At 32.7% G+C, this 12,786-nt stretch overlaps 2 protein-coding genes across 6 annotated transcripts in view; both read left to right on the top strand.

Moving 5' to 3' along the window:
- Positions 1 to 2,740, top strand: part of LOC110993849 (irregular chiasm C-roughest protein) — a 62,620-nt gene extending 59,880 nt beyond the window's left edge. For 4 of the 5 annotated variants that reach the window (XM_022260215.2, XM_022260218.2, XM_022260214.2 and 1 more), the window contains exons 17-20: positions 75 to 226; positions 717 to 815; positions 1,563 to 1,649; positions 2,646 to 2,740. In XM_022260215.2, the coding sequence (XP_022115907.2) occupies positions 75 to 226; positions 717 to 815; positions 1,563 to 1,649; positions 2,646 to 2,674 (367 nt within the window). In that variant the 3' untranslated portion in view covers positions 2,675 to 2,740. Of the gene's footprint in view, positions 1 to 74; positions 227 to 716; positions 816 to 1,562; positions 1,672 to 2,645 lie in introns of all 5 variants that reach the window. The other variant, XM_022260219.2, reaches the window with a different exon arrangement.
- Positions 2,741 to 7,368: 4,628 nt separating this feature from the next.
- Positions 7,369 to 12,132, top strand: LOC110993850. The gene is made up of 3 exons (XM_022260220.2): positions 7,369 to 7,424; positions 8,492 to 11,230; positions 11,376 to 12,132. The coding sequence occupies exons 2-3, from the start codon at positions 9,052 to 9,054 to the stop codon at positions 11,780 to 11,782; spliced, it is 2,586 nt and encodes an 861-aa protein (XP_022115912.2). The 5' UTR covers positions 7,369 to 7,424; positions 8,492 to 9,051; the 3' UTR covers positions 11,783 to 12,132.
- Positions 12,133 to 12,786: the final 654 nt, after the last annotated feature.

Below are 12,786 nucleotides of genomic sequence, written 5' to 3'. Positions count from 1 at the left end.
ATTCTCGTCGTTATTTGAAATTTATATCCTATAGGTCCATTGCCTATTTTTTCTAATACACCTTTTTTATACAGGTCTCTACAAGGCTCGCTGACGCGCAGCATCGACACGGCATCAACGTTGCCGCTGTCAAACGGCAACGGATCGCAGAATAATTCATTGCAACGTCCTAAACCGGAAGTAACGGACGCTATCAATAATTTAGGACTACCCGTCGGCGGGGAAGGTATGTTTTTCCCGTTCCATTTTTGAATTTCATATGTAGAATTTTTTCTTGTCAAATTTTGTTTAAAATTGGGCCGGCAAATTTCTATACAAGTATTTAAGAATTATATTGGATTTAGAAGATCAGTTTATAACCTAAAGATCGCAGCGGATTATACTTCCTTATAAACTTTTTTCTTAAAGTTTTTTTTTTACGTATTGCAAGACGATACTAACGTTAACTTGTCTATTATGGATTTTCCGTAGTATAAGTTTAGCACAGACCACATTATATATGTTTGATACTTCAAAGTACTATACAATAATCATATTACTATTAGTAATATACAAAACTTTTGATTATTTATAAAAAAAATATCTGTGCTAATAATATGATTTTTGATCATTGCTAGTCTTAATCCCATATGTTTAAGTCGTCTTCAAGAATACATACAATTTCGTAACATGTATAAATTTACTTCACGGTATCAATGTTAATATTGTATTTATAGGTCCGCAAGTGCCAGTGCCCCCACAGACGGGTAAAACCGGGGTAGATTTGCGGTACGCCGCCACTTACGGCAACCCGTATCTTAGAAATAGTTCACTTGGTAAGGAATCTTAAACTTACATACTTTTGTACTTATGTTGTATTTATAATTATATGGTATATCTTGAGTTTATTTTTCTTTATTAATTACTTCTTTTACTTTATGCTCTGTAAGTGTTTCTTTTATTGTTGCATATTAGGATTGCTTGGAAGAAATCGCTAGTTAAGGATATGCCCACTTACGTAACCTGTTATTTAATTTTTATATGTATAATTAAATTATATGAAAATACGCGTTGGAGTTTGTTGGGTTATTGTCTTTTCTCTTTAAATGACAAACATGTGCTCGGCGAATCACAGCTTACATACTTTACATATAATATTAAAGAATCATCTATCTGGGGAGTATGTTTTGTGGACTCATTTCCCTCTTCGTGCGCACCTTACTCTACTACTGACTAATTTAGCCAGACTACCTCCTTCCATTGGCTTCACGGACACAACCTCACTTATTATCTGCAGTCATATATATATATAATTACATAGCGGCTTTATACTATCTGTTTTTTTATGTAGAGAAGTATATTTAACCGCCTATGTCTGATGCAATGTCGAACATGTTAATACTAAAAAATTCTGGTTTATCATTTGTTTTTTTTCTAATAGGCTTATCTATTTTTTCTAATAGTAGGTAATAGGTCTTCTTCATCCAATGAGCAAGCTATGCGCAAAAATATATACTAGGTCAAGGCTACTCAGTGTCCTCGCATTTTTAAAATTAATGGATAACATTATAATTATTACGTAGGTTACCCCGTACATACAGCAAAGCCTGGATCGACGCCTGCGCCGCCGCCTTATTCAGCAATAAGAAATTCCCAGCACATGCCGTCAGGTACATAATGGGTACATAATAGGTGAATACATTATGCATATATGCATGCGTTTTGGGAATGGCTAATCTTATTTTCTTGAACAAAAATTTTCCAATTGAATTAACACATTTGGACTTTTTATTATATCCTCTTTTATATGTAAAACTAATATTATAAAAAAATATATTACATTTATCGATTAATAATTTTGAATTTAGAATTTCTGAATAATGTCTTAACTGCCTTGTTTTGACTGAAATCTATAAATCTGTTTGTTTATTGTGTTCAATGAACGAAAGTTTCCAATAGTTATATTCTCTAAAAGTGCATGTGATCCAATTGCAATTATTATTAATGAATGCCTATGTCGACAGACAACCTGACCAAAGCGGTTGAGAATAAATTATTATTTTTGCTATATAATTAGAAATAAGAATATTTCTGTTTGATAAGAATAGCATTTAAGGTAAATGGTCAGCGAATAAAGGGCTTTTATTATTATTATTAATAAGAATGAAATCTAAATGCTTCAATCACAGCATTTCAATAATTATTACATTTGAAACGTGTACATAATTTCATAACTCCTGGATAAACGCATACCTCACATCCTTAAGATAATATCTTAAATATAATTTAATAAATATTATATGACTTTTGGTTCTGGGATTCTAATCCGGGTGATAATGATAACACTGCCACTACAAATAAATATCAGTGGTACGACCTATTTATGGTTTGTGCCTCACATTTCTGTATCTGTTTCATAATGATTTCTTAATCAAATATAGGTGTTCAACTTACTGTGCCTGACACGCCGTCGACTTTTTCCTTCACCGTCCGAGTGAATATTAAATGCGGATACATATACCAGACATTAAAATTTGTAGCTGACTTGTACCATTCATAAATACCTATTGTAACTTTAATTTAATTGATGTCTCTGAGGAAGGTTAATAGTTGTAAAGATGTATATAATATCAATTGTAAATGGATTAATTAATGTTTTGTTTCAGGTGATGTACACCAAGCGACGCATGTATAGCAGGAAAGCCGTTTAGTGTAGAAGTGACACAAGTGAAAAGTGATAGTGACTTTGACAGTTCTTTATTAAAAAAAACGCTTGAACTTTTACTGGCGGATGCGCTACCATAAAGGTTATATTCAGCTTGTTTTAAAGTTAACGAAACTGAAGGGTACCATTGATCAGTCTGTATTTTCAATATGTTGTTGTTGAATTAAAGGCCGGAAACGCACTTGCAAGCCCTATGGTTTGCCACTGAACAAACAGGTTATATAAAAACGCCGATTACCGAAGATTTATTTAAAAAAACTCTAAAAATAATCTCTCAAATTCTCAAAACTTTAATTTAAGATTTACCATTTGCGACTATTTAAGAAAAATTTGATTCAAAAATTGCGCGGAAAACAGCGTTATAAATCTAGCGCCAAAATTAGAATCTATACGACATTTCGATTCAATTAAATTGAATAGTAGCTTTTTGTAATATATTATGTTCCTAAATGCGACTGAATGTAAATATTAGTGTAAGTGTATAAAATGTATAAAACCGGTTCGTGCATGCTTTAATTACAGTAGATACATATTGACGCTTAAGAGACGAATCTAAGTTGACGAACTAGACCATGATTGGATTCGTTTCTTAGCGACGCCAGTTATAATATCGTTTTATAGTTTTTTTATCATACCAATTGTATAAGCCATTTGCTAGTTAATTAATTTAATAAATGTATCAACTAGACCACTTTTCATATGAGATTAAATCAGAATTATTGATTAGCTATTCTGAAATAGTAAAGAATCTTTCACGCATTTATTGCTCAAATATGTCTTCAAAGATGCATTTAATGAAAATAATTGTCTAATTTTCTTGCGCAATCAACGAACGAACGAAAATCAAATACTGTGATAAAATTAGATAAAATTATTTCGAATTATGGTCAGTTTAATTTTTTTTATTATGTATGTTAAAAGTGATTAAAATGCATGTTAGATATTGCATGCAGTTTTGACATTTCTTTGTTTTTCAATAAATACGATGACACCATCTAGTCTTATCTATTATGTCCTGAATTTCCCCAACAACCTTTAATAAATAGAACCATCGTTAAAAACAGCTCCCAGACAAAAGAAACAAATCCCAGATCGCTACAACCATTGATCTTCACCTCAGACATCTTCTAAATCTGTTTTGTAGATTATTTTCTTTCATAGGTAAGGTAATTAGTGTGCTGGATCTAATCTGGTGTGCTAATTCACGCCAATTTTAAGTTCTACGTCCAAGATGAAGTATTGTTAGCTTTGGAATCGAAATAGCCGGGCACCGCTACGTACTTACGTACGTTAGCTTATTTTGTCTTGTTTAAAGAAAAACCCAGAAACTCATTTTGGATGATATATCCTGGATATTATACCCTTAGGTATACCCCATAGGTCTGCACTTGTTGTGTCAAGTATCATCACAAACCAATAATGACGGGAAGCGGATAAGGCTTTTGCCGCATTCCAACTAAAGGGTTTGTTGGTGGCGTCTAGGGGTTTTAGTGGGTATGCACATTAGCGAGTCCCACATAAGCCCCCCGCACCAAGCATTCGCGCCGCGGTATGCGCAATGTATTTAGACAAGTAAAAAAAACGGTCTTTGACTCACTATGGAGGCCTTAATCTGAACTCTACACTAAAATAAAGAATTTGTTCTTTTTTTTATTAAGACTAGAATGTGATCGGTAAGAGTGTAAATTTTATGACATTGGTAATCACCTCATACGTCCTAATTTACTGCATTTTTATCGGCGGAATTTGAGGTTTAATTTTTCTCCATCAAAGCAGCAGAATAAATTGAACTTTCTTCATTTTACTGTCTGCTTAAAGCTCGTATTGACGTACCAATTTCACCTGGCTTCCTAATAGCGGTACTTTACAAAGTTCAATCATTAAAGAGCAATCAAGGCGCCATTCTAGTTTTTCCTTCGTCGGAAACATTAGCGCTAGATAAAGTGATCAAACAACGCTTAGGGCTTAGATCACTAATAAGATTCTTAAGGTGAAAACAACTTAGGAAAAATGGACTGGGAACCAATTTTTCTTTAACTCACATATTTTTACACATACTAATATGCAACAAAACAGACTGCCTAGAAGGCAGTTTTTGCCGCGCACCACCACTTTGTGGAACCATCTGCCCACTAAAGTATTTCCAAACCAATTCGACTTAGGGTCCTTCAAGAAAAGAGCGTATCAATTTTTTAAAGGCCGGCGAGCCCTCTGGCATTGAGAGTGTCTATGGGTAGCGGTATCACTCAACATCAGGTGAGCCTCCTGCCCATTTGCCCCCTGTTCTATAAAAAAAAATTGTTTTTTTTTTAAAGAACAATTTGGAGATTCTTGACCCACCCCCCTCATACGTAATACTTAAACGTAACACTTAACAATAACATGCACTAACACTAATTTAAATGATTCAGTAAAACCAACATTAATTTAAATAATATTTTATTTCACAAAATATTCCAATACAATAACATAAAATATATGAAATCTGCGTAGTATATAGCAGTATTTCTTACTGGTGACAACGTGTAAATGACAAATTTCTTAATATGTAACGAAACATTACGCAGATATATCTAAAACTATCGGTTGGATTGTCGGACACAAGTATTTCTCGTATTGAAGCTGTATAAAAAGAAATGCCTCTGCCTACATTGCTTGTATTTTTTACCGCAATTGACTTGACAGCCAGCATTACTCCATGGCTGCGGTCAATCCTTTATATCGGGTTGAAGTATTCAATGCGTGTTAGCGGATACACGCAATGAGGAAATGCTTTTGAATTAAAAAAAGTATATTCTGCGCTTAAAGCATTGGTGTTTTTAATCTTAATCTAATACGTATTATTTGTAAGTTTGTTACGAATAATCGCAAACACCACTGGAGCACCACTTTCTTGCACTTTTCACCTTTCATCATTGTTGACGAATTATGCTTTTTACATAGGTTATATTTATTTCCAAAATATTTAAAAATGTAGATGTGCGGGGCCGGCACAGGCTTGCCTGTAAAGTTTTAATTTGGATTATATTAATGGTTACCGCATTTAATATATTATAACTGAAATGAATAATGGTTTATATCATCGTTCAAGCGTCTCTATTGTCGCGAGCCTTGGGAGGTCGAGTTTATTTTAAAAGGGTTGCAGTATGTTGAAAAATAAAAATAAAAAGAGTGTGTGTAGTACGCTCCTAAACAAGGCTGCTATGGTTACAATAATAAAAACCAAAACGGTTTTCTAATGTAACATATTGTAATATATATTATTTTGTAAAATAAAGAAGAAAAAAAAAACTTATGTACACGCGTTAGAAGTTATACATACTTCTTTGGCGTATGGAAAAAAATAACTAACATCCGTAGTGATTAACGATAAATATTAAAATTAATCAAAAAGATTTTATTTAAAAAAATAATTATTAGTAAATACTATCACCGTCGTATACGAAATTGATTTAAAAACACAAAAATAATATTGATTTATTCACACTGTTTAATTGTACTGTTACGAAACACGTGTTCTAAATATAAAAATACTAGAATATAGAAACTTGAACATAGTTATTGATTTACATGCCACCTAGACCTAACTTTAAGATGTCGAATTTAGGTGTTGGTGTGCGCGTGCACCGAAAAAAATCACTCTCATCATTTTCTCCATCGCGCCAAAAGAAGTATAACTTCAAAAAATACGAACTACGTACAAAAGATTTGTTGAAATTTATTTGTTTTCTTGGGTCGCGACATAAAAACGGTTGAGAAACAATGGTTTAGGTATATAAAATGAAACAATGATAATGAGTCAATATTGGGAAAACTAATAATACGTATTTAAAAAATAATTTTTCTCACGTTGTGTTATCTTTTCCTCGGCTGTGGTTTCCTCTCTAATAGCTTGATATAAATTAAATTAAAATTAATTTAATATATTTTTAAACACTGTATGTTAAATTTTGGTTACCGACGTTAATCAATTCATTTTTTTTCAACTTCAGTCAAAAATAATCTGTTGTGAATTATTATTATAATATATTACTATGTAATATGACGAAACTAAATTGATATATATATGATAATATATATTTATGATATGAGAATATTCAGTTTAAACTGATAATTATTTATTATATTTATATTAACATTTTAATTAATAAATAATCTTTGCAATATGAATTATAAAAGAATATTCGTGTTCATGTGTTTTTCGATTATTTTGCACTCAAAACTTCACTTAGTTTAAGTTAGAAAAACTATTTAGTAATATATAGTCATTGATATTATATCAATAATACATATTATTGATATAATACACATACATAATAAAATAGTTAATATCACATTTGCCTATTTATTAAAAATTATACCAGACATTTCTCCTTACGATTAAAAATTTGATTAGTCTGGTTAAACAATTTGACCTAAAATCCTGTTTGTTTGTCAAATAACATGGAAAGTTTAGGCGTAAAACTTTTATAAACCTCTAATATTAAGTAGGAATTATGTGCCTCTTTGTAAGAGCACCATTTGTAATTTCGCAAATTTTAAATGCATTTTTGATCATACTGTATGAGAAAACCTACCACAAACATTGATAGCGTTTCCTTCGTTATCGTATCATTGCAATATATATACATGAAATATGCAAATAATTACTAAGTTTTATTCTACTAATGTGTAAAATAAGTAATAAAAAGTTGCACAGTGGATTCTAAATAAATTGTCGGTAAGTACTCACACAAGTAAAAATCTAATTTAATATAAATTAAAGTCGTTTTAAAGACGTAAGTAGATAAAAATAATAGGTTATTATAATTTTTTATCATTGAATATTAATACTTACCCATCGAAACATTTTATAGAATCTTCTCCCTTTTTTTTATAGAACAGGGGGCAAACGGGCAGGAGGCTCAACTGATGTTAAGTGATACCGCCGCCCATGGACACTCAATGCCAGAGGGCTCGTTAAAAACAACTTGAATTATTTTACTTATTTATGTAGAGCAGTGTTGTCCCAGTGGCTTCAGAGTGTGACTCTCATTAATAAGGTCGTATGTTCGATCCCCAGCTGTGCACCAAAATACTTTTATTCTATGTGCGCATTTAATATTCGCTCGAACGGTGAAGGAAAATATCGTGGGGAAACCGGCTTGCCTTAGACTCAAAAGTCCGTGTGTGTCCGGCACAAGAGTGCCTGCCACACGCCGTTCTGTGTTCGTTCGGCTGTTCACCTACTTGTCTATAAGATTGAGAGATGATCATGAAACAGATATAGAAATTTGAGAGCACACCTAAAAGGTTTTAGCGCCATTGATATATTTATTTTACTCTACTTTTTAATTAGAATAATAATGATAGAAAAACATCTTTCACGTATGGGAGGAAGTTTAGAAGTTTAATTAGGTTTATAATCTTTTATTAATTTTAATTTATATGTACTAATTAAACCTTAAACATACAAAAGTCCAACATTGATTTTCTGCCTCTTGGAGGAGAGAATATTAGGATTTGGATTTCTATTACACATGCGCTAATTAAAGAGATAAGTTGGGTCCTGGTAAATACTGCCAGCTTAAATTGCCACAAGGACCTCATTTTTTTTATAGAACTGGGGGCAAAGGGGCAGGAGGCTCAGTTCTATTTATTTAATTTTTATTATGAATAGCTACAGTTAGCTTAAGAATTTATTATAATCTTATTGTTACCGTTACTTTAACTGAAATAAACATTTATTAGTAAACATTATACAAAATATATTTTCAAATTATATGATTGATATTACATTAATTCTAGGTTATGGGATCAGATAATTGCAAAAAGCATCTGTCTTCCTTAGCGGAACACCTTACTAAATTTGAACAAGCACCCAAAGAAATTAAAGGCCGGCGTCCTAACGCCTGGTTGCTTATTGGAGAAGATATTTTTAAGGAATTGTTTGAAACTGGGCGCAGCATTAATTGGAATTACTCCGAAATAAGAAAATTTGACGTAATATCCAATATCTGCTTGCAAATTGAAAGAAACGCTGATTGGATAGAAAGTTTTATATCGCTTTATCCAAATTATCGAATTGATTTTGACTTTGTCGGGTCTGCTGACGATATTTGCCAAGTAAGATCCGGTATTGACGTTCTTTTCAAAGGATTTAAAGGAATAAATAGTGATTTTGATAAAGTATTGCAAGACTTAAACAAAGCAGAAGGAGTTGACGAGTTTGATAGGTGTCTAAAACTGTGGATAGAGACAGGACATCGACCTGATTTTATTTCAATAAGCTCAAATTTATCATCAGAACACTGGTGGTGGTTCTAACGATCAAATTCATATTTTGATATAGATATTAATTGTTGAAAATGGACGTTACTGAATATAATTGGGTTTCCAAAGCTACGGATAATATTGACAAGTACCTACACAGGGGAGGAGATGGTAAAGGAAATGAACCTCAACTTCTTGGAGGTACAGACCTTGCTAATACAATAGGTATAGCGTTGGGATTACCTCTTAGCGATCCAACTACTTGGTCGGAATCTGAATTACAACAGGCAGAAAGTGCGAATTTCTGCTTTTTCAAAGGAACTGCTCGCGAAGCCATAAACATTATTATAGAAACTATTAAAGATTGTTGCAATGGTGATGAGGCCAATTTTATCACTGTGATTCCTATTGAGCTCTATTTTAACGACAAACTATATGAACTGCCGATATTTAAAGTGCAACGCTATCGAAACTCAACTATTTACTATGTTGACAATATAGGAAGATATTACAGAGACGTCTATGATTGGGACCACAATAATAAACTACCACCATGTAAAATAATATACCCCAAAGAACTCGAGTTAGTATCTAATGGAAATCATGCTGCTGTTACACCACCTAATGATACACCCGTTGCTAGAGTAGATCATCAAGTTATAGAAGGCGTTGATATTGCAGCTGGAGTGATAGGAATCGGCTCAGCCGTGGGACTCTTAATCTTATCTGGTCCATTTGCACCAGTTTTAGCTGTAGCGGGTGGAGCAAGTGCTATATGGGGCACTACCAGAGCAGTTTCTGAATTAGTTGATAGAGGCGATCATGGACAAACGATTGATCCCTTTCAGGATGAAACAGCTAGAATGTTATGGTTAGGTATTGCCGCTAATATAGCTGGTTTTGGGGCTATGGGTGTCAGTATGAGAGTTTCAGCGGTCGCAACTCGTGGAATACAGCTATCAAACGCGCTAAAAGTTTTCACAAATATAGTTAATGGCGTTAGCTTAACACTTAACTCTGTAGCCATTGTTAATAACACAGTTTACTTAATTCAGCATATTAAGGAAATGAGCACAGGTGAAATTTTACTAAATCTAGCCCTTTTAGCATTCTGGACCAAGGGAACCTTTACATTTAAAAGAGCAAGTGTTATAATAAAAGAGGCTCATAATCAAGCGTTCGCTCGTATAACCCAAGAATTACCTCCAAGCGCACGAGCTGAATTTGCAGAAATTAGAAGTAGAGTGCAGAATGACGAAAATCTACTTCATTTATTTCATACTGCTCACAGGTCAAATATTTCTACAAGTGAATTCTCTCGTCTAATGATAGATGGTATGCATTACTATGATAACGTAGCGAGACTTAATCCTGAACAAATTGAGGCCTTTTTAAGTTTGCGTAATTATCTTCAAGACGATTTGCGACTCCTTTCTGGTTTACAGCGGTTTTCTCAAGCATCTAATTTAGACAGGGAAAGCACACTTGAGTTAGTTTTGACACTGTGGCAAAGGTATACCAGTTCACCTTCTCGGGGCAATACTAAATTAATCGATAACAGTATTGTACTAGGTAACGCTCCACCTATCAAAATAACAGATATGCCTCAATTGTCGTCGTCCCTAATTAGATTTGTGGGTGAAAATTTAAGTAAAGTAGATACAAGCTCCATGGATCAGTGGTCTATTCGGGAGTTGATAACGTTTCAGGATCATGGGTTATTTACTGTATGTCCAGTAACTGCAATCAGTAAAACAGGCCATTCAACAATTGCATTAAATGGTAAATTACATATTAGTTTAAGAAAGCTACAGTCAATACCTACCGACTCCCGTGAATTGATGTTCAAAATGATAGGTGAGCTAAAACCAGAGCAAACCATCACTAGCTCCAAATTACCTACCGACGTTGTAAAATTATGTGTCCGTCAATACAGATTACGTTTTGAGGTCCATAGAAAAGAAAGTTTAGAATGGGCCCGCGGATCAGTTACTCAAGAAAATTTAATAAATATACTCAAAGAAAATCTTTTACCACACGAAAAAGACAGATTGTACACATTTAAAACTGAAGTAAATATGATGAAAGCTGACTTGTATATGAATGACATGATGAAGTTTGTATCTGAGATGAACCCTAAAAATGTAAGTGAAATGGTGGCATACAGTGAATTTGCAATGACATACGTTGATGAAACTTCCGCAAACATTGAAGTAAGCCTTCGAAATGGCACCACAAAATTACCGCACAATGCGAAGAAGGCTGTCTGGTTGCGTATGTATTCACCTTTATTTATATTTTCCATTATGTCAATATGAACTACATAACTCATATCTTTTTAGTGATATAAAAATAGACGAAATCAGGTAGATTTATTTTAATGTATATGTACAATTTTCCTTTTAATCAATATTTTCAGGTCAACAAGCAAAGGAGAAAACATTTCATAACACAACAGAGCTGAAGCAAAAGTTGAATGATTTCATGAATATAGTAGATGACAATGATATGGTTGGAGTGCAAGTTGTACCAAAGGGACTACCTGATGAGAAACTAGTTGAAGAAATTCGTTCATTAAACATAAAATTTGGTGGAAGAGCTTCCGCTGCCTATCATATCTATAAACATAGTACCGAGCCACTTACTGCTTATGTAGACCAAGCTAATAGCACTATTAGGTCGCCTTCAAGTAGCTATGCGGTATCGATTGGCCAAGAAGGTGATTCAAGAATAATAGCATTTACAGATGCCAATGGCAGTGGCATAGTACTTGAGAAAGATGGACGTGTTTTACTAGCAAGTTTCAGAGCTAGTCATAGAAAATGATTCATTGTGCATAGCATATCAAATGCACAATTAATACAATGAAATAGTTAGTGTGAAGTATTTAATGTGGCACTAAGTTTCTTGCCGATTCTTCTTAGTAGCTCTTTTTCCGAATCGGTAGTAGATTTATACAACTTTAGAATTTATATATTTTTTAAATCTTAGCTTTAAGAAAATGTATTAACTTAAACGTGGAAAGCGTAAAAAATAATGTCGTTTATATTTATAAAAAAAAAATTGCGTCAATATATTTTGTATCTACTTCGAGTTTCGTGAGTGTTATTATTGTACATGATTTTCGTTACTGTTTGCTTTCCTTTTTATTTATATTCAATAAATGTTTAATCACATCTCTGTCTTTTGTTTTTCCTAAATTATGTAAGGCACTCGTTATATCTGACATATTTGCCAACAACTGAACTGAGCGTCTTATTTCATTTATGAGAACTTTTTTACTTCCATTGGTAACTTTATCTGAAACTTACTTATTATTGCATTATTTTTGTATTTAAGTTTATTTATTTATATATATTATAGTATTTATTACAAAATATAAAGCGAATTAATGTAAATGTTTATTTAGTATTGTAAAGTACATATTGTGTATTCATTTATTGCACACATTTTTATTATATCACGAAAATGGTTATAATAGTATGCCAGAAACTGTCAAGTCATCTTATATATAAAATTCTCGTGTCGCGGTGTTTGTGGTTAAACTCTTCCGAAACGGCTTTCCCGATTCTCATGAAATTTTGTGTGCATATTGGATAGGTCTGAGAATCGGACAACATCTATTTTTCATCCCCCTAAATGTTAAGGGAAATCCACCCCTAATTTTTTTTAATTATAGATAAAAAAATGTTTTTTTTTTTAATTTTTATGATGCAGCATTAGTAAAGACATATAACCGTGAATTTTCAACCCTTTACAATCAACCTCTATTTTTTATTTCATTATTAAAAACTTATGTTGTGAACTTTGAGGTTTATACAGAGAAAAAT

Source organism: Pieris rapae, chromosome 9, assembly GCF_905147795.1.
Source record: "Pieris rapae chromosome 9, ilPieRapa1.1, whole genome shotgun sequence".
NCBI lineage: Eukaryota > Metazoa > Arthropoda > Insecta > Lepidoptera > Pieridae > Pieris > Pieris rapae.
Note: the sequence above shows the minus strand (reverse complement) of the source record. Positions and strands in the feature narration are given on the sequence as shown.